Consider the following 20,581-nt stretch of genomic DNA (forward strand, 5'->3'; position numbering starts at 1 on the left):
CCAGTGCTACCTCTCCCGTCTGTGGGGTCTCCCTGAGTGACTTCCAGCCCTAAATGGCAGAGGTGGGAGCCGAGGGCTAGCCTCACGCCCCAGGAGCCTCCCCTGCTGTTTGCAGGATCCGTCCTGCCGGGATGGATCCTGGAGAGCCTCCCCCAGCGCAGCCGCAGGGCCGGGCTGGGGCCGCCCTCTCGCAATGCGCGGTGTGCCCGGTCCTGTCCTCCCTCCAGAAAGGAAAATTTCCCTCCTGGAACTTTTTCGCCAGCCAGCTCAGAGTTTTCCCTGGGATTTGCTTTCATGTGATTTGATTCCATTGCCCTTTCAGGATAGAGGAACTCCGCTTTCATTCCCATCATTAATTTCTTCCTTTTTTTTTTTTTCCCTACTAAAAAGGGGTGGAAGAAGTCAGAGGAGAGTGAACACACAAAGGTTTGTGTTCATCTCCCGGCCTTTCCATGTGCCTCGTGCCCTTCCTGAGCACCAGGAGCCGCTGCCCCAGGGCCCGTCCCTCGCTGGTGGTGCCGGCGACCTTGATTTTCTCGGCCAGAGCAGCCAGTGCCTGGCTGACTGCGCTGGGAGGTTTCATAGGCCAGGGATTGTGAAAGCCGTTTGGCCGTGTGATGCAACTCATGGAGTAGGAGCTTTCCTAGTAAAGGCAGAGAGGGCAGGGAGAGCAAGCCTTCTGATTTCTTCTCTTTTCCTTTGTCTTAGTGGAAAAAAAAGTCCATCTGTGGCTCACTGGGCTCCCGGCTCACCTCCCCACGACGTCTGGATCACAGTGGGAGTGCTGGGGAAGGCGGCCAGGGCTGGCTGGCAGCAGCTCAGCAGCGATGTGTCAGCCCCGGGTGCAGGAGGTGCTTCCCCAGCGTACCCAGAGTACCACTGCAGGGGAAAATGAGCTGCAAAGCAACATTTTGCAGCTGGTTTTGGATGGAGCAGGTGTTGGGGTGGTGCCTGCTCGCTGCGCAGATGTTTATTTTTTGGATATTTTGGATGCTGCGAGTTGGGACTGGAGATGGGCTGCGGCTGGGGGTGTCAGCATGGGCAGCAAAACCCAGCCACAGGGCCTGGAGGCTGTGGAGGCCAGGGCAAAGCTGTTCCTTGGCTCACCAAAGCTGTGGCTGCAGGACAAGAGAGTCCAGAGCATCCCACTGGGTTCCAGCTCCCACTGCTGCAGTCCTCGGAAAGCAAGAGAAAGACTTAAACACAAAAGCAACAGACAAAAAATAAAAACGCAGGGGTGAGAACATGGGGCCATGCTCCTATACGATTGCAGAGCGATTTGCAATTGCTGGCTCATTAAGCAGGCTGGTAACGATCCTGCCCCAGCACTCCCACCACCGCAGCAAGGAGAGCAGAGCCGTTTTCTCCCGGCTTCCCTGCTGTGGCCGGCGCGGTGCCGGCCGGGCGCAGCCCTGTGCGCCCCGCTGAAGTTCCCTCCAGAGTTTTTTTCAGGCCGCAGAAGATTAACCGGTAACGAAAGTGAAAGCCCAGGAGATCCCATGAGGCTGGCGAGAGCGCTCAAGCAGAAATGAGCACGGCACGTATTGCTTCCTGCCCCGCCACCGCTGTGCCGCGCAGCAGCCTGCCCTGCTGCCGGGGTGCCCCATCACCCTTGGGTGCCCCATTGGCCTGGGTGGCTTCTTGCCTTTGGGTGTCCCATTGCCCTGGGTGCCCCATTTTCCCCTGCCCTTGCTCCCATCCTCTTTGTCCCGCTGGTGCAAGAGGTTGTGGCAGGGTTGGGGACCTGCTGCCGGCCGCGGTGCGGAGCCAAGCTGACCCCCTCCGGCCGTGCCCGTGGTCCTCATGGTGCCAGCCCGGGGATTTGCAGCAGGAGAGGGCACGGCCATCCCAGCGGGGTGGGCGAGCTCATTTCACGTGGTGGGCCCAGTGCAATCGCCCAGTACTGCAGCAGCGAGGAGGGGACGCCGGGCACCGTGTCCTGGCAGAGTGGGTGCTGAGAAACCCTGCAGGTGCTGCCGTGCAGGGCCGGCCTCTGGTCCTGCAGCAGCTCCAGCCTCAGCCACTGCCTGAACCTGGCCGTGCTCTGATGGGACCTGCAGCTCTGGTGGCACTTGGGGACGGTGCTGTCCCCACCAGTGCTGCCTTTTGGGTTGCTTCAGTCACCCCGGAGCTCCTTGGGCTGGCGCAACTGCAGCTTTCCCTGCCGCCCAAGCAGCCCCAACCCCACCACGCTCCTGGCATGGGGCAGCCCTCACGTGCTCGTCGCTGATTTACCAGAAATAAGGAAGTCTGCATAGCCAGTGGGATTTGGGGTGCTGGAGTTACTCATCCTGCATCTGAGCAGCGATTTCCTTTCTCGCGTGCAAACCCTGCCACGGCCTCCCCGGCCCCGAAGGAGACCTGCTGGGGAGAGGCTCCGTGTGAGCAGGAAGCAGCCCAGGCCTGCAGGCAGCGGAGCACAAAGAAACCAGGCAGAAACACTTCTTGGGGCTAAAGGCAGCGTCCCCAGCTCTGCCACAGCCCCAAAACCAGCAGGATGCAGCGCAGAGGGGCCGGCTGGCACTGGTGGAGGGGCGAAGAGCCCGTCCTGCGGGCAGGGGTGGTGGTGAGGGGGATACTGGAGACCGGTGCCCGGTGCTGCTGGGGGCTCCCCCGTTAGGTGCTGGTGTTGGAGCAGATCCCCTGGTAGAAGGATCCCGTGCACGCTGCCAGATCCCAGTGCTGGTGCAGGCTGGAGCCCATGCTCGGTACCATTTTGGACACCCCCCTGCCCAGTACCAACGCCCAGTACTATTTGGGGCTCCCCTTGTACCCAGTGCCAATGCCTGGAGCTGTTTTTTTCTCTCCCTGTAGCGAGAACCAAAGCTTGCAGCTCCTTTGGTGCCGGTGCCAATGCCCAGTTCCTGGGGCTCTGCTGGTGCTGGTCCTGGTGCCGGTGTCGGTGCTGGTGCCCAGTGCTGGTACCAGCACCCAGTGCTGCTGCCAACACTCGGAGCCTGGTGCCAGTGCCGGGTACCAGTGCCAGTGCCCAGTGCCAGTACCCGGTACCAGTGGCAGTGCCCAGTACAGCTGCTTATCCCCAGTGCCTGGTACCAGTACTGCTGATACCAATGCCCAGATGCAGGTGCCCAGTGCCAGTGGCAACACCCAGTGCCCAGTACCCGAACCTGATACTGGTGCTGATGCCTGGGGCCGGTGCCCAGTACCGGTACCAACACCTGGTTCCCAGTCCCCATGCTGGCACCCGGTGCCCAAACCCGGTACCAGTACCGATACTGGTGCCAGTGCCAATACCCAGTGCCCGGTGTCCAAACCCGGTACCGGTACCGATGCCCGGTGCTGGTGCCCAGTGCCCGGTGCCCAAAACTGGTACCAGTACCAACACCCAGTGCCCGGTGCCCAAACCTAGTACCAGTACCAATACCCAGTGCTGGTTCCCAGTACCCAGTGCCCGGTGCCGGTTCCCAATCCCCATTCTGGAGCCCGGTGCCCGGTGCCGGGGGGGGGGGGCGGCGGTGCCGAGCGGGGCGGTGCCGGGCGGCGGGGGCGGGCCGAGCGGGGCCGAGCGGGGCCGGGCCGGGCCGGGCGGCGGCGGGGGGGGGGCGGCGCAGGCAGCGGCGGCGGCGGCGGCGGCGGCCGGAGGGGGCAGAGCGGCGGCGGAGCCGAGCGCCGGGAGCCGCCGGAGCCAGCGGAGCCGCAGCCGCCGCCGCGGCCGCAGGTAGGGGCTGAGCGCGGGGCCCCCGAACGGGGCCGTGCCGTGCCGTGCCGTGCCGAGCCGGGCCCGCTTTCGCTTTCCGCGGCCGTAAACAGGGCGCGGGGGGCGGCCGGGCCGAGCCGTGCCGAGCCGGGCCGTGCCGTGCAGCGCCGCCGCGCTCCCGGGGCCCCGGGGGCGATGCGGGGGGCACCTGCGGCCGTGCCAAGGCGCCGTCGGGGGTTTCGGTGCCGTTTGGTTTCTTTCTTTCTTTTTTTTTTTTAAATTTAGTTTTTTGGTTTTTGCTTTTTTTTTTTTTTTAACATTTTTTTCTCTCCCCCCTCCTTTTGGTAAATATTTTGGCTGTTTCGTAACTCGCGGCGGCCAAACGCAACTTCGCGGCGGGGCCCGGCGCAGGGCCCTTGGCCTCGCTTCTTTCGACGGCGAACCGGGACCGAGAGCCCCGGCGGCGGCAGCGCCTGGCCCCCGCCTTCCCCGGTCCCCCCCGGGTGCCTCCGGCGCCCCCCGGAGCCCGGCAGGTGCGGGCCGGGCTGGGCGCACGCCCCCGCGGGGGGCGCGGACTTTGCGCGGAGCCCGGCGGGGGTCACGGCGCATCCCGGACCCGGGGGGGGACACGGAATTGAGGGGGGGAAACGGGACCGGGAGGGGGCACACGGGACCGGGGGGGGGGCGACGTCTACAGGGCTGGAGCCACCGAGGACGCGGTGGTGTGGGAAGGGGCCACTTGTCAGTGGCTCTGCCCCAAGGGAGGAAACTCGAAAAGTGCTCAAATAACGTCTGGGGAGGTTGCTTGTGCAGTACCCTGGAGAGCCTGGTGCCCCTCCGGGCGTGGGGGGGGGGGCGCAGGGCAGCCCCCTCCTGCTCGCTGGTGCTCCGGAGCGCGGCATCGTGCCGCTGGGCAGAGCCTCAGCGGGATGGAAAATAAATCCCTCGTCCAAGATGGGAGCGGTGAGAGCGCCCTGGCGTGCAGCGCCCGGTGGCCTTTCACCCAACTCGTTTGCCGGCCGGCGTTAGCAGCAGGGCTAATTACAACCCCTCGGGAGCGAGAGCCACCTGTCAGATAGGATATAGGAGCTGTCAGGGCCCCGCATGGGTCCGGCCAGCCGGCGGGCCCGTGCCAGGCAAGGCTCTCCGGGTGCTCCTGGCCACGCTGCAGGGCCCCCCTGGGTGCCAGCACCCAGCCCTGGCTGAGGGCTCGTGCCCCCGGGGGCACGGCCCAGCTCAGGCACCTCCGCCTGATCTGCTGACGGCGGTAACACCTCCGATGGCAGCGCGGAGCTGAGGCCGTTGGCTCCTGAGAGCTTGCGGTCGGAGCCCCGCGTGCCCCACCTTGCTCAGGAGAGCCCCGTGGCTTGGGGAGGGGAGGTGACCCCCGGCAATTTGCCCGCGGCTCTTGGCTCTCATCGATGGGCCGTGCTGCGGCATGGCACAACCAAAGCATGGCATGGGGCAGCAGGGCTCACCCGTGGCAGGACACGGCTCAGAAAGTCCCCGGGAGCCTGTGGAGCACCTGGGGCTTTTGGAGGATGGCGACTGGAGCAGAGCCACGGTGCTGCCCGGCCCCCGTGCTCGGGGGGAAGGTGGGTTAAACCCCAACACGCCATCAGCTCTTGGCGACGTCCTTGGGAAGCCCAGAGGATGCGAGCATGCGTGCTTCTCGCCAGCAGCACGCTGTGGGCCGTGCTGGTGCAGCAGGACACCCCTGGCCCCCCTGTTAGCCCTGCACCTCCAGCAGAGCTCGAGGCTGCAGCATGGAGCTGTGCAAGCCCTGGTGCTGGCTCCTGCACGGGGCATCTGGCACGGGGTGGTTGGAGAGCCTGGCCCGTGCCGTGGGGACCGGGGAAGCAGCCTGGCACAGCAATCCTTACCTGGAGGTGCTGGGAGGGTGCTTGGGGCCCGGTGCCTTGTTCTGGGGTCAGGAGGTGAAGGTTTTAGGGGTGTCTGCTTCACGCACCCATGGGGGAGCTGCAGCAATCTCCGGGGCTTCCAAAGCTGGCAGGATCCCAGCCTGACTTGTTTTGGCTCCCGAGTGCTTGCCACGAGGATGGAGACCCTCACCGTGGGCTCTGCAACCATCCCTGCAGCTCGGGGCTTGCCCCCAGCACTGGGGAGGCGACTGGTTGTGCTGTGCTGCACAATGTGGGAGGAGGAGCTCCCGCTGAGACCGAGAGGCGTCAACAGCCTGACCCTGGGGGTCCCCACACTGGAAGCGAAGCAGGGAGCGATGGGGCTGCTGTCACCAGCGCTGCGTTTTGTGGCTTTTCCTCTGCTGTGGTCCCTCGGGGGGTGCCTGGCTCCCTGGCAGCTGTCTCGGGAGCTGTGTCACCGGCTTCAGTGCGCCTGTTTTGTCCCTCTGCAGCACGACGCCGGTGCCTCGGGGTGGGCTGTGGCCCCACGGGGGATGCTCTGCGCCGTGAGTGACACGGAGCCGCTGCAGGGACCTTCCCCTCGCGCCGCAGGGGAAGTGCTGACTCCAAACAGGCTGTGAGGTCCTCGCCGTGGGGTTTCCCAGCTCAACTCTCGAGTGATAGCAAAACCCAGATACCCTGCTCGCGAAAAAATCCCTGCTCCTTGTACTCCTGCCCCGCGTGGGCGGCCGGGCGGTGAGCGGTGACTGTGCCGTGCTGCGTACAGTAAAGCGGCCCCGTCAGCTGGGAAATGACTTTTTGCTCTGCAAGGAATTACTGTAAGCCTTCGAGGGGCCTCGCAGCAGTCCCCGGGCACGGCAGGAAGGTGGAGTGGGGGTGCCTGCGTTGCAGGGGCACCGTCCCCTTGCCCGAGGGGCTCCTGGGGGTGCCGGTGCCCCTCCTGGCTCCCCCCCCGGCCGTGCTGGGGGTCAGGGCTGGGCTCTGGCCCCAGAGGCTGTGCCGGCTGCTGGCTGGGCTCAGCCTGCCCCGGGGCTCCAGCATGCTCCAGGAGGAGCAGCCTGGACAGCTGTAATGTTTCTGTGGCGTGCCTTTCCTTTCATGGGGGTGTCTATTTTGCAACCCCCAAGTGTTTTGATCCCGGGAGGAAGGGGGGCGGGGGTGTTCACCCTGGCACCGCGTGTCCGGTGCAGGGATCCAAGCCGTGCCGGGCATGCCCCGTATTTTACATGCAGCAACAGTTTCTAGCAACATCTGCTGGCTGATAAAAGGTACGGTTGCCGTGAACTGCTTCTCCCTGCCGCGTTGGGAAATGTCGAGGGGGAGGCACACATGTGAACACGGCTTCCTGGCCGATAGGGGTGAGCCGAGTTGCTGATAAAGCAGAATCCACCCATCTAGCTGCACCAGAGGGGCCGGGAGCGCCGGCTGCCTGCAGCAGGGCGTGCTTCTCGCCCCGGGGCGCGCTCTCCATCCACGCAGCCCGGGAGCGATGCGCGGCCGCCTGGGATGCCGCAGCCGATGGGTGACATGGTCACGACGCTGCTCCCCGGTCTGAAGCGCTCGCTGGTGAGTTTTGCAATCTCTCCGTTTCTCGCCGTGACCTCGCGTCTTCTCCTCGTTGCGCTACGTAAAGGCCGGGCTCCGGCAGGGCTCTGCCTGGGGAGGGAATTGGGGAAAAGGCTGGTGCTCGGCCGGGGCTGGGAGCGCCTGCGCGGCCCCGGCGGCTGAGTGCCCCTGTGTGGCTTTGTGTTCGTCTGTCTGCAAAGCTTTTACACGGAAAAGAGGCAGGTCTCGCTTGTGGCACATCGCAGCCCCTCGCCGGGGCTCAAACACAGCTGTAAAACGATCCCTGGCCTGCTTGTTGTTCAGGCACAGCCCTGGCGCTTTGGGGCTCGACGGCACAGCTGCCTCGGCCCCGGCACGCTCCTTTTATAAACCCATTCGTCACCAAGGCCTCTTAGAAATGTTTAGGAGGGGGATTCACGGCGCAGCCTGCGCTCTTGTGGCCAGTGTCACCGCTGAATTTGGGGTCGTGGTGCCCCTGGGTGCTGCTCCCGCGGGCAGAGCAGGCGCTGCCGTCCCACGGAGAGCCACCGGCTCCAGCTCCTGGGCTGTGTTTTGCCTCCTGAACGCTGCCGGGGGGGTCACGCTGCCCTGCCCACACCCCCAGCAGGAGCCACAGCACGGCACGGACAGGACCCAGCTGGTTTTTGATCCCTGTGGTTGTGGGGTCACATCCCCACGGTGCCGCTCCGCGGGGTGGCTGGGGCGTGCGCCGGGCACTGGGAGCGTGAAGGCAAACGCTGAGCCCCGCTGCCATCGTGCGAGGGACCCCGGGGTGCTGTTAGGAATGGGATTTTGTTGCCTCAAACATCCGTGTTTTGGCTTTTTGTTCCCATTCTGACGAGTTCCCTCTGCTCCCGGCTTCCCTGGGTGTTTGCATGCCCCCTCCTCCTGCTGACCCGCTCCCAGAGCACCTCCCCGCGGGGCTGCGTTGTGGCACCTGCACCTCAGCTCCTAAAAACTCCCCGAAAATACCCTAAAGTGCCTGCCTGGTGTGCCGCAGCAGGGCGGGAAGCCTCGGCATGCAGGCATCGCCAGCAGGCAGTTTTCCTCCTGACCGGGCACGCAAATTGGCTGCTCGTCTGCACCCGAGGGAGCCCAGGTGCTGCCAGCTGTGCCGGGACCCCTGGGGGAGGCAGAGGGGGGGTCCCTGCGGGTCCCCCGGCGGTGGCTCCTGCACGTCCACCCCCCCGGGATGCAGCGGGGCCGCGGGTGCTTGCACTGCCCCGTTTGGGCTCCGCGCTGCAAATCCCACTTGGCAGGTAACTGGCTTAGCCCGATTGTGCGCGCTCGCTGAGGCATGGCAGATAAAATGAAATTGTGTCTCCAGCCCCAAATCGGGACTAATTCGATGCTGCGATGAGCTTAATCCTCGCAGCCTTCCGATCAGCCCAGCCCTCCGGGGCTTGTGCTGGGTCTGAGCAGGAATTAGCGGCGCGTGGGTGCAGGGTGGGGGGGGACACGGGTCCCAGGTGGTCCCCTCTGTGCCAGCAGGGGCTGGCACCGTGTCCGACGGGTGCTGCATCCCCAGCCGCTGCCTTCCCGAGGTGTAGGGCAGGGCTGGGGGCTCGGTGTGTCGGGGAAAATATCCTGCTCAGTCAGACGTGCGGGGTTGGGGAGAGCCAGGGGGGGCAGCGGGGGGCTGCTCCTGCAGCAGGCGGGAGCTGTCGTCTCTCGGCCCCTGGATTTGAGGGATTTCGCCGGGATTTCGTTGGGTATTTCGGTGGTTTTGTTATTACGCAGGTTTCTGGCCCTTTGTGGTCGCGAGGGAAAATCTGCAGAGGGGAGCCACGCGTTCCCCAAGGCTGCAAATGCCAGAGGGCAAAATCAAACCCGACGCCGGTGGCTCGGAGTAGTGTCACCTGAAGGCAGTCCCTGCTGCCACCCTGAGTCACCGGCAGCGGGTTTTTGGGTGGCAGCGCTGCTCCCTGCCCATGCTGAGGCTGCGCAGGGGACGTGGGACGCTGCCACCTACGTGCGCGGCCAGCTTCTCCCCCTGGACAGCGTCAGGCTGTGTTTGGGGTTTCCTTGTTCCTGTCGGAGCTCAAGTTCTCCATTTTGGCTCCCAAAGCCGCCGGCCCACGGGGCCGCTGCCGGATGGGAGAGCCCAGAGCCCTCGGCCCTGCCCCGGGGAGGAAATATTGAATTTTCAGAGCCGCCGATGCCTCGTCCGTGAGCCCCCAGTTCCCCTGCCCCAGCACGGACGCTTTCCAGAGGGGGCTGCAGGCTCGAGGCGGGCAGGGCACCGACCCCGCTGCCTCCCTCGATGCTGCCAGGGCCGAGCCCTCGGCCGCCGCCGCTCTGGTGCACGAGGCCACCAGGAGCCATCAGGGCGCCGCGCTTCTAGAAGGAGCTCGCCTCCTGCGCCCGGCGCTGCCTCCACCTCTCGACCGAAAGCTGGAAACCACATGCAGGCGTAGAAGGGGCGAGCCGCGCCAATTCCAGCACCGGCTGCCCTCCACAGCTCGCTGGGGAGCTTGGAGCAGGCAGGGGGGAGCCCGGGGGCTGCTCTCCAGGGGCTTTGCCCCGGTGCCGTGCGCCGCGAGCGGAGCCGTGGGGCGCAGGTGAGTCCAAGCCCTCCATCCCTCCCGCATCCCTCCCACCTCAGTCCTCTGGGTCCTTCCCCGGGTGCCCTCCGGGTGTGGGGGCACTTGGGGGGGGGACTCAGCCCCACGGGGAGAGGCCGTGCCCCGCTGTGGGGTTAAGGAGCAGGGGGCGCCGGCCCCGTGCCCCCGGCCGCACCATGCAGGCGGCAGCGGAGGAAGCTGCCGGAGCCCAGCACTGCCCGACTGCGCAGGCAGCTGACATTTTGGAAGGAAATAGCTGCTCTCGGCTCCTTCCTGTAGCTCGCAGCCTGCGAAACGGCCGCAACGGGAGCCCGGCTGCGCCGGCAGCGCCTGCCCTGAGCCGTGGCCGGGCTGGCCCCCGGGTAGGGGGGCCGCAGCGGGCAGAGCAGCGCTGACCCCGGTGAGTACGGCCACGGGACGGGCACCCAGCTGCTGCTGCTGGTCTGGTGCCGTGGAGAAACCAGGAACCATACCCGGGGGCTCATCCAACACCCCAAATTTGTGTGTGGGGAGGCTGTGGCATGGCTGACCGTGGGCTCTGGGCCCTTTTGGGTGCGTGCCGAGCCCTTTGTGCCTCTGGGCAGGGCAGGACGTGGTGCGCAGCGGCCACGTGCGAGGCGAGGGGGCTGAGCTGGGGCAGCCCCGGGGGGGCTGAGCTGAGAGGGGCCGCCCCAGGGGGCTCCGTGCATCCCCCAGGCACACGTGTGGCGTGCAGGGGATGAGCGGGTGTCTGCAAGGGGGCTGGGGGTGTCCTGGAGCCCATCCATGTGCCGAGCAGCCACCGCTGGCTGCCAGCGTTACCATTCCCAGGGCTTGGCTGGGGGCTGGGGGCCGCATCCTGCCCCAGAGGGGAGCCAGCACGGGGCTGCCCTTCTCGGGGGGGATGCGGGTTCCCACCCGGCGGGGGCAGGCTTGATGCCCCCGGGGCAGGACCGGAGACACCCCCAAAGCGGCACCAACCCTGCGGGGAGCTCAGGGTCCGGCCCTGCGGCCGCCAGCGAGGCCGGCTCTGACCTGGAAGCGATCGTGGGCTCCCGGAGGTGCCGAGAAACCACGTGTCCCTGTGTTTACTGCGGCGGGCGCAGGGCTGCTACGTGCCGGCGGGACGGAGCCGGCGCCGCTGGTGGGGCCCCGCGCTCCCCGCCGGGAAGGAAGCTGCACCCAGAACCCCCCCTCTGCGGGGCCGGGGGAGCGCCAGGCAAAGGGCAGCGCGGGAGCCACGGCGGCAGAGGGGCTGCACGGGGCTGGCGTGCTGGGGGGGTGTAGCCAGAGCCCTTTGGGGGGGCCCCCCCCAGGGCTTTAGCTGGCTCTGCGGGGAGAGGGAAGGGAGCTGGGGCTGCATTCGGTGGAGGTGTTGGGGTGAGGGCAGGGGATGAGCCTGGGGTGTGAGCTGAGTGTCAGGAGCGTGCCATGGCTGTGCCACGAGTGCCCCACGAGCATCCCATGGGTATGCCGTGAACATCCCGCAGCCCATGGCTGGGTGCCCCAAGCATCCCATGGCTGTGCCACGAGTGCCCCACGAGCATCCCATGGCTGTGCCACGAGCATCCCACAGCTCTGTGCCAGCAGTGTCCTGCGAGAATCCCATGACTGGGTGCCCCGAGCATCCCATGGCTGTGCCACGAGTGCCCCACGAGCATCCCACAGCTGTGCCATGAGCATCCCTCAGCTCTGTGCCACGAGTGTCCTGTGAGCATCCCACGGCTGTGCCATGAGCGCCCCGTGAGCATCCCTCAGCTCTGCGCCACGAGCATCCCATCAGCACCCCACGGCTCGCTGGGGCAGCAGCAGCCCCTAGGTGCAAGCCCTGGGGCCGGAGCTGCCCGCGGCGGGGCTTTGCCGTGCTCGCTGTGCATGGGAACGCGCCGCCGCCAGCCTCGCCCTGTGAGACATTTCCCTCCTTTTGTCTGCTCGCCCCTGGGCTCGGGCTTTCCTGCAGCACGCGATCCGGAGCTGGCTGCCGGCCCGCTGTTAAGTCTGGGAGGCTCCGGAGCTGCCAAGGGGGGGCTTTGGCCATAACCCGGCCCTGCAAGTGTCCCTTGGCCACCTGCAATCCCACATCCTTCCGTTTGTTCCTCCCCATGTCACCACCTTTACCCCGCTGGGAAAACTCTTTTAGGTGAATTCCACCCATTTTGCAGCCGCTTTGGCAATGCCGATTGGGCAGTGGGGCCACTGGACACTGAAGCATCGTCTGCATCTCTCATCCTCTTCACAGGCATCCCCTGCCCGAGCTGTCCCCTTGGGGGCTGCCGTCCCCGACCCCGACCCTTGTCCAGCCGCCGTGCGCGCAGCCTGGCAGGCGCTAAGTCACCGGTGAGCGAGTCGCTGTGGCTTGTTGAGCTGCTGCTGGTTAACCGAGCTGCGGTAATGGGTGGGATTACAGCTCGCTGCCAGCACTAAGTACATGCAAAGCAGCTTCAAACCACTGCAATTACCCGTCCCTTGCAATCGTTGGAACGTGCATGTGGCCGGGTGCTGCAGCTGGCCCCGGGTGCTGCTCGGGGGGGACGGTGCTGGTCCTGGGTCCGGCCGAGGCACCGATTGCTCTCGGCTCTGCCCGGGGGATGCCGGAGCGTGGGGCTGCTGGCAAAGCGCGGCACCTCGGCCGCTGTGTGGCCACGCTGCGGGCTCGGGATGCTCTGCGGGGTGGGGATGCCCTTTGTGGGGCTTGCTGGGCCTTTTGGGATCGTGCTGAGGCCGTGGCTGGCTCTCGTGGTGGGGAAGGTCCCCTCGTGACGGCAGGGGCTGGCTGCGGGCACCCTGCGGCTCCCCGGGGAGGTTTGCCAGTCTGGGGGTGAGGCACAGGAGACCAAAATGTGCCCACGGATGCATTGGTGATGCTTTTTGGACATAGGGAGTGTGTCGGAGCCCATCTCGAGTGCTTTTTGGGGCTGTCCCCGCCGTCCTGCTCCCCTCACCATCACTGGCGTGCCGCTGGCTCGGTTTGCGCCCGGCCATTCCCAGCAGCAACGTTCACAGCTCCTGCTCCAAGGCCGCAGCCTTTTGTCCGCCCTGACGGCGAGCTGACCGCAGCGGCAGAGGAATACTTGTTGCTTAACAACCCGCTGAAGTGGAATAGGAAGCGTTCTGCTGCTGTGCGCTGGGAATGCATCACCCCCTTTGGATAGGAGGAGCAGCGTTTCTTTGGGTTTCGTCCGTGCCGACGCCCCTGCGGTGGGCTTGGGCTGCTCCCGGGGTTTCATCTGTTCCTAGTGCAGTGAAAAAAATGCTCCTGGCGTTCCCTGCAGCTCTGCCAGCAGCAGTGTTTTCCATCGGTGCCTCTTATCAATCGCTCGCAATTGCTGACTGCCCGTAGGCATCCTGCTGTCGGCCTCCCCCCTTCCCCTGCCCCTCATCGCTTTCGGTTTTTATTGCCTCCCCCAGGTCCTCCTTACCAGAAGGGTTTGGAACTCGGCGCCTTTTCCGTGAATGTGGAAATGTTCCTTGCTTTTTATAGGGGAAAAAATCATTTATAGCCAACTGGGTTATTGTTCCTCTTCCTGTGCATGGGGTAGGGTGTGGAGGAAAGCTCTGGCTTTTCAGAGGTGCCGTCTCCCTGCTGCCTCTGCTGTGTGTGTGGCTGCCCCGTGCTGACCCGAGGGGCGGTGGGGATGCCAGGGCCACCCCAAAAGGTGCTTGGTAGAGCCCCAAGCTGCGGTGCTGGGGCACAGGGTGGGCGGCTGTGCTGCTGTGTGACCATGGGGGCTGCTCCTGGCCGCTGGGGCTCCTCTCCAGCCCCTCCATCCCTCCTCGCTTCCCTGGCCGCGCGCCCACGGCGCTGCAAAGGGAAACAAAGGCTGCGTGGCGTGGCCGAGGCAGCAGAGCCTTGGCAGCAGAGCTCTCCGAGGGCTGTCCCTAGAAAACAGCGGGTGGCACGCAGCCGGGGTCCCCCTGTTCCCTGGCGGTGACACCGGCAGCGCTCGGTGCCGGAGAAGCTGAGAAGCTCCTGCAAATTTGGGGGGTGCTCAGTGCCTGGCGCCCCCCGCGTGATGCCCACCCTCTGCGTGTCCCCGGCAGGTGGTGAGCCATGGCGGTGTGGATCCAGGCGCAGCAGCTCCAGGGCGAAGCCCTGCGGCAGATGCAGGCTCTCTACGGGCAGCACTTCCCCATCGAGGTGCGGCACTACCTGTCGCAGTGGATCGAGAGCCAGGCATGGTAGGTCGGGGGGGGCACCCGTCCCTGCAGATCCTGCTGCCCCCCACCCCGCCACCAGCCTCGGCAGCATCCGTGCCGGGGGGTCCCCGCTGTGCCGAGCTCCCCCCGTGGGGCCGGGCTGGCCTGATGCCATCGCTCTGTGTCCCTTTGTGTCCCCCCCCCCTCCTCTCAAGGGACTCCATCGACCTCGACAACCCCCAGGAGAACGTGAAGGCGACGCAGCTGCTGGAGGGGCTGATCCAGGAGCTGCAGAAGAAGGCGGATCACCAAGTGGGTGAAGACGGCTTCCTGCTGAAGATCAAGCTGGGGCACTACGCCACGCAGCTGCAGGCGAGTGGGGACGGGGGAGATGCGGCGGGTGGGGGCCAAAGGTGGTGGTGGTGGTGGGGGGGGTCCTTGCCCCACGCCTGGCTCAATTTGCGTCTCCCCTGCAGAACACGTACGACCGCTGCCCCATGGAGCTGGTGCGCTGCATCCGGCACATCCTCTACCACGAGCAGAGGCTGGTGCGGGAGGCGAACAACGTGAGTGGGGGCTGAGGGCATCAGCATTTGGTGGGGGGGGGGGGGAAGGATGTGGGTCCTGTGGGGTGGGGGCGTGCTGGGGGTCTCCGTCACCTGGGCTGTGGGAGCAGCACTGAGGCAGGGGGTGCCCGACACACAGGTGGGGTGGGGAGGGTCCCCACTGCCCCCCAGCTCCCAGGTGTATTGGGGAGGGTCCCCACTGCCCCCCAGCTCCCAGGTGTATTGGGGAGGGTCCCCATTGCCCCCCAGCACCCAGGTGGGTTGGGGAGGGTCTCCCAACCCATGCTGAGCGCTTGTGGTGCCCGTGCAGAGCCCCTCTCCGGCCGGCTCCCTGGTGGATGCCATGTCGCAGAAGCACCTGCAGATCAACCAGACCTTCGAGGAGCTGCGGCTCATCACGCAGGACTCGGAGAACGAGCTCAAGAAGCTGCAGCAGACGCAGGAGTACTTCATCATCCAGTACCAGGAGAACATGCGCCTCCAAGGTGGATTTGGGGACGGGGAAGGGACGCGGGGACCCGGGCGCCGGCGGCGCTGGCCCTGACGCTGCGCCCCGTCCCCCAGCCCAGTTCTCCCAGCTCTCCCAGCTGGGTCCCCAGGAGCGCCTGTCGCGGGAGACGACGCTGCAGCAGAAGAAGGCGTCGCTGGAGGCTTGGCTGCACCGGGAGGCCCAGACACTACAGCAGTACCGCGTGGTGAGTGCCGGGGGAGCGTCCCCCACGCCGGCTGTGCCGCCGTCCCCGCGCCCCGTGACACCGTGCCGCCTCGCAGGAGCTGGCCGAGAAGCACCAGAAGACGCTGCAGCTGCTGCGCAAGCAGCAAACGACCATCCTGGACGACGAGCTGATCCAGTGGAAGCGCCGGCAGCAGCTGGCGGGGAACGGGGGTCCCCCCGAGGGCACCCTGGACGTGTTGCAGACCTGGTGGGTGCGCCGGGGGAGAAGCAGGGGGGGGTGCTGAGGCCCCGCACGGCGGGTGCTGAGCCTCGCTGCCTCCCTCCCAAGGTGCGAGAAGCTGGCGGAGATCATCTGGCAGAACCGGCAGCAGATCCGCCGGGCCGAGCACTTGTGCCAGCAGCTGCCCATCCCCGGCCCCGTGGAGGAGATGCTGTCGGAGCTGAATGGCACCATCACCGACATCATCTCTGCCCTGGTCACCAGGTAGAGGCGGCCTCCACGTGGGCTCGGGGGGGGGGGGGGTTTAGGGGGGCCGCATGGGGGCCTTGGGCTTCTGTGCCCGCCTGCCCCTGACCCCCGTGCCCCCCCAGCACCTTCATCATCGAGAAGCAGCCCCCCCAGGTGCTGAAGACGCAGACCAAGTTCGCGGCCACCGTGCGGCTCCTGGTGGGGGGGAAGCTGAACGTGCACATGAACCCCCCCCAGGTGAAGGCCACCATCATCAGCGAGCAGCAAGCCAAGGCCCTGCTGAAGAACGAGAGCACCCGCAAGTAATGCCCTGGGGTTGGGGGGGGGACACACTGCAGCAGGACCCCGGGGGGGGGCTGCCCCCCGTCCTGGTGGTCCCCCTGACCCCGTGTGTTTCCACACAGTGAGAGCAGCGGGGAGATCCTCAACAACTGCTGCGTGATGGAGTATCACCAGGCCACCGGCACGCTCAGCGCCCACTTCCGCAACATGGTGAGAGCCCCCCCCCCGTCCCCCTGTCCCAACGCTCACCCCGTCCCCTGTCCCATCGTGTCCCCATCCGTGCCGTGTCCCCCTGCGGTCACCCTTCGTGTTGCCATCCCTGCCGTGTTCGCAGGTCGTGTCCCCAGCTCTCCTTCCCTGTGCTCACCCCTCGTGTCCCCAGCTGTCCCTTGTCCCCCTGTGTCCCCAGCTGTCCCCCCCGTGCTCACCCCTCGTGTCCCTGCAGTCCCTGAAGCGGATCAAGCGCTCGGACCGCCGCGGCGCTGAGTCGGTGACGGAGGAGAAGTTCACCATCCTCTTCGAGTCCCAGTTCAGCGTCGGTGGCAACGAGCTGGTCTTCCAGGTGAAGGTAAAGCCACCAACCCCGGCGAGCTGCGGGGCACCGTGCCCACGCTGTGGGGCTGGGCTGGGGCCATGGGGCAGCCGCGGTGCCCCACGTCCCCTCCCACCTCAGCCCCGTCCCGCTGTCCTCCTTCCTGGCAGACGCTGTCCCTGCCCGTGGTGGTGATCGTGCATGGCAGCCAGGACAACAACGCCACGGCCACCGTGCTCTGGGACAACGCCTTTGCGGAGCCTGTGAGTGCCACCACCTGTGTTGGGGGGACCGGAGAGGCTCCGTATCCCCCCTGGGGGGCTGCGGGAGGGAGCAGGGCTCGCCTGGTGGGGCTGGGTGATGGCAGGGGGAGCAGCGCTCCGTGCTGACCCTGTGCCGTGTCCTGTCCCCCCCCCCCAGGGCCGCGTCCCCTTCGCGGTGCCCGACAAGGTGCAGTGGCCGCAGCTCTGCGAGGCGCTCAACATGAAGTTCAAGGCGGAGGTGCAGAGCAGCCGCGGGCTGACGAAGGAGAACTTGGTGTTCCTGGCGCAGAAGCTCTTCAACAGCACCAGCACCCACCTGGAGGATTACAGCAGCACCACGGTGTCCTGGTCCCAGTTCAACCGGGTGAGGGGGCGGCTCGGTGCCGGGGGAGGGGGGTACGGGGAGCCCCGGGGTGCTGCCGTGCGCCGGGACCGAGGCTTTGCTACGCCCACGGTGCCAGCGCTTGTGCCGAGGGATGGGCTGGGGCATGTTCCTCCCAGGGTTTTGTCAGAGTGGTGCAAAAGCCAAACAGGAGCCAGCTGCAGCGGGGCAGAGGCTTTGCCTGCCGTGCTTGGAAGGTTATGGGGGGCTGGAGCCGTGCTCTGCGCCCTCGGGGAGGCATTGCTGGGGTTCCCCCGGGGCTGTGCCGTGGGGCTGGGCGCTGCTACAAGGCCAGCTGGTGCCTGGCTTTGCAGCGTTAGCCTCCGTGCCATGGGCCAGGTCTCCGTGTGGGCTCGTGCTGTCTGACAGCAGCTGTGTGTCTGGAGACAAGAGCGCTCATTTTCTGGGCATTTCACCAGGAAAACCTGCCCGGGAGGAATTACACCTTCTGGCAGTGGTTCGACGGCGTGATGGAGGTGCTGAAGAAGCACTTGAAGCCGCACTGGAACGACGGGTAAGAGCCTTCCCCCCCCACCCTGTGCGTGCCACCCCGTGCCCCCCCCCCTGCCCGCCCTGACGCCCTCGCTGTGCCTAGGGCCATTCTGGGCTTCGTCAACAAGCAGCAGGCGCACGACCTGCTCATCAACAAGCCCGACGGCACCTTCCTCCTGCGCTTCAGCGACTCGGAGATCGGCGGCATCACCATCGCGTGGAAGTTCGACTCCGGTGAGCGCAGCCCTCGATTTTTCCCCCACCCCGTGCTTGGCTTTCCCAATTTGGGGACCGATGCGTCCCCGTCCGTGGGGCTCGTGGTGTTCCTTCGGCACCTTCTGCGTGTCCCCTCGGTGCCAGCACCGTCACCGCCGGGCACACGGTGCCCCTGTGAGGACACAGCTGCCCCCAGGTCCCTTGAGCTCCCACCTCGTCCCTAAATGCTGTAGGAAGGATAAAACGCAGGAACCTGGGATTTTCTGGGCTGGTTTCGCAGTCACGGCGAGCCCCGGGCGTCATCGCGGTCCTCGCTCTTGTTTTCCAGCTGAGAGGATGTTCTGGAACCTGATGCCTTTCACCACCAGGGATTTCTCCATCCGCTCCCTGGCCGACCGCCTCGGGGACCTCAGTTACCTCATCTACGTGTTCCCCGACCGGCCCAAGGACGAGGTCTTCTCCAAGTACTACACGCCGGTTCTCTGTGAGTCCACGCCAGGTAGCGCTGCCCCTTCACCCCTCACGCATCCCTCTCTCTGCATCCTACCGGGGGGGAGCCTGGGCTCGCCGGCACCCCCTGCCCGGGGCCGCATCCAGCCCGGGGGGGGGCCCTGCAGCTCGCCGTGCCGTGAGCCCCCAGCACCCGCCTCCTGCTCCAAGCCTCAGCGCTGCCTTTTTTTTGTTTTTTTTTGCTCTAGCTAAAGCCGTGGACGGGTACGTGAAGCCACAGATCAAGCAAGTAGTGCCAGAGTAAGTACGAGGCTGCACGGTCCCGTGGGATCATCCCTGGGGAGCCAGCTCGGGGGCTTTGCATCCCTGCCCCCCCCAACCCTAGGGGTCAGCGCTGGGGGGCGAGGAGAGCACGGTGCCCGTGGCCAAGCAAAGGGGCTTTCTGGGGGCTGCTGTGCCCCCAAAAAAGACCAAATTCCCCCCCAGCCAGCGGGGTTGGGACCTTGTTGGTCGCTGCTCTTTATGAGGATAAGGATAGGGTTTGGGGTCTGGATCCCTGCAGGGAGGTGGGTGTATTTCCTGGGATGTACCCACGTCCCAGCCCGTGCCACCTCGTCCCTGCAGGTTTGTCAGCGCATCAGGCGACGCTGCCCCCGGGGGGGCCACCTACATGGACCAGGCTCCTTCGCCCGCCGTCTGCTCCCAGCCCCATTACAACATGTATGCCCAGAAGTAGGTATCGGCTCCCTCGTCTGTGTGTGTCCCCCTCCCAACTTCCAGCAACCTGTCCCTAACCCCAAACCTCACCCCCCCCCGTGCCTCCCGCAGCCCCGACGCCGTGCTGGACCCCGAGGGCGACTTCGACCTCGACGACACCATGGACGTGGCCAGGCACGTGGAGGAGCTGCTGCGGCGCCCCATGGACAGTCAGTGGATCCCCCACGCCCAGTCGTGACCCCTGGGCGTCCCGGCCCCATGCCAGCCCCCCCCCCCCCCCCCCGGCGCTGCGGGGACTGTGCTGTGTTCGTGTCTCTGTGCCCAGCTGGGGTGGGGGGGGTCAGGCGGCGATGTTGGGGGGGGTCTCGCCCCCAGAGATTTGCTCTGTGCTGTCCAGAAACGCAGGGTGGTGTCCGGCTCTTTTTGGTGTTTATGCCCTTGTATAAAAGGCAGCGGATTTGTCGCATGTTCCCCCCCCCCCCCCCAACCCACCCCCCCCAATGCTCCTTTTCAAAAAGGCCCAGCTTTGGCTTTCTGCTTCTGTGAGCACCGGCCCCCCCCAGGAGCTGCCCCGCTTCCCGTAGCCTTGTCCTGTGCCCCCCCCCCCCAAAAAAAAAAAAAAAGTGGGGTTGCTCGGGGCGGGGGGGCCGGGGGGGGGCCTGGATTTGCTTTTCTGCAGTCGTCACCAGGAATGTACGTGTGCGCCTTGGTGTTTTCAGCTCCTTGACTCTGTTCCCCAAGGGAGGGGGGGGGAGCATGGGGCGGGAGGGGGGGGGATATAGCCCGTGCTGGTGCTCTGCGCCATCGGGGGTCCCCTCCTGGACCTCATCTCCTCCTTTGGCCCCCCAAGGATTTCGGGAGCCCCCCCCCCCCCCCCCCGGCTCCCAGCCCCGCCGTGTCCCCCTCTGGCCTCTCCAGCACCAGCGCAGCGAGGGGGGGGGCAGAGCGGGAGGGGAACCGGAGCGAGGGCGGCGGGGACGGGCACGGGGTGGGGTGTGGGGGGGCAGGATGGGAGCCCTCCGTTCCCCCCCCCACACCCCAGCCTCGTCCCATCCGTGTCCCCGAAACTCTGGTTGCCTGGCGATGTTATTTTTCTACCACAGAGTAAATAAAGCACGGAATATTTTTGTAACACAAAAGCGCTGCGTTTCACGTGTGTCTTGGGGAGGGCGCAGGCCCCCGCCCTAATAAATTTGGGGGTTTGGGGATGGGGGGGGGGGGGAAGGAGCCCTTCGTCTGCACCCCAGGGGGTCGGGCAGCAGGTGATGCTCTCCCAGGTGAGCTTATGGGGGGGGGCTGGGGGCGTTTTCCCAGGGAAAAAGCAAAACAAATGGCACTATTTTATTATTTTTTTAAAGCAAAGGAGCCGCCTCTTGCCGGGGTTTGGAGGGCGGGAGGGGCTCGCTCTTGTTTTTTTCACCGCGATTTATTTCTCTGCCTGCGTTGGCCCGTGGGGAGGGGGGGGGGGACTGGAGAGGGAGGCTGGGGCCGGGGCTGTGTCTTTTTTTTTTTTTTTTTTTTTTTAAATTTGTAGAAAGGAGAAAACAAAAGGAAATAAACCCCGTCATTTAACGCGGAGGCGGAGCCGCCCTGTGGTCATTTCCCCGAGGGGGGGGGGGACAAACTCAGCGGGCGGGCCCGGTCGCGCTCATTGCCCGTCATTTCTGCCGGAGACGGAAAACACCGGGGGGGGGTTGGGGGGGGGGCAGACCCGGTGCTAACGGGTCCGATACGGGGCTGGAAGGGGGG

At 66.0% G+C, this 20,581-nt stretch overlaps 1 protein-coding gene across 6 annotated transcripts; it reads left to right on the plus strand.

The window, feature by feature from the left end:
* The first annotated feature begins 3,549 nt into the window (after nucleotides 1–3,549).
* Nucleotides 3,550–19,694, plus strand: LOC309887399 (signal transducer and activator of transcription 5B). 6 transcript variants are annotated; one of them, XM_082779079.1, is made up of 19 exons: nucleotides 3,550–3,679; nucleotides 13,692–13,829; nucleotides 14,003–14,159; nucleotides 14,264–14,353; nucleotides 14,664–14,838; nucleotides 14,918–15,048; nucleotides 15,125–15,276; nucleotides 15,358–15,513; nucleotides 15,621–15,800; nucleotides 15,903–15,990; nucleotides 16,226–16,348; nucleotides 16,483–16,575; nucleotides 16,733–16,939; nucleotides 17,377–17,471; nucleotides 17,553–17,683; nucleotides 17,994–18,164; nucleotides 18,364–18,415; nucleotides 18,740–18,847; nucleotides 18,944–19,694. In XM_082779079.1, exons 2-19 carry the CDS (start codon nucleotides 13,702–13,704, stop codon nucleotides 19,068–19,070), a joined length of 2,364 nt encoding a protein of 787 aa, XP_082635205.1. In that variant the 5' UTR covers nucleotides 3,550–3,679; nucleotides 13,692–13,701; the 3' UTR covers nucleotides 19,071–19,694. The 6 variants fall into 6 exon arrangements, with proteins under 6 accessions (XP_082635205.1, XP_082635210.1, XP_082635209.1 ...); XM_082779084.1 differs by having other exon boundaries at nucleotides 17,994–18,149; XM_082779083.1 differs by lacking the exon at nucleotides 3,550–3,679 and adding an exon at nucleotides 7,087–7,107.
* The last annotated feature ends 887 nt before the right edge of the window (nucleotides 19,695–20,581 follow it).

The sequence above is a fragment of the Aythya marila genome, assembly GCF_965140915.1.
Source record: "Aythya marila genome assembly, chromosome: 25".
Lineage (NCBI taxonomy): Eukaryota > Metazoa > Chordata > Aves > Anseriformes > Anatidae > Aythya > Aythya marila.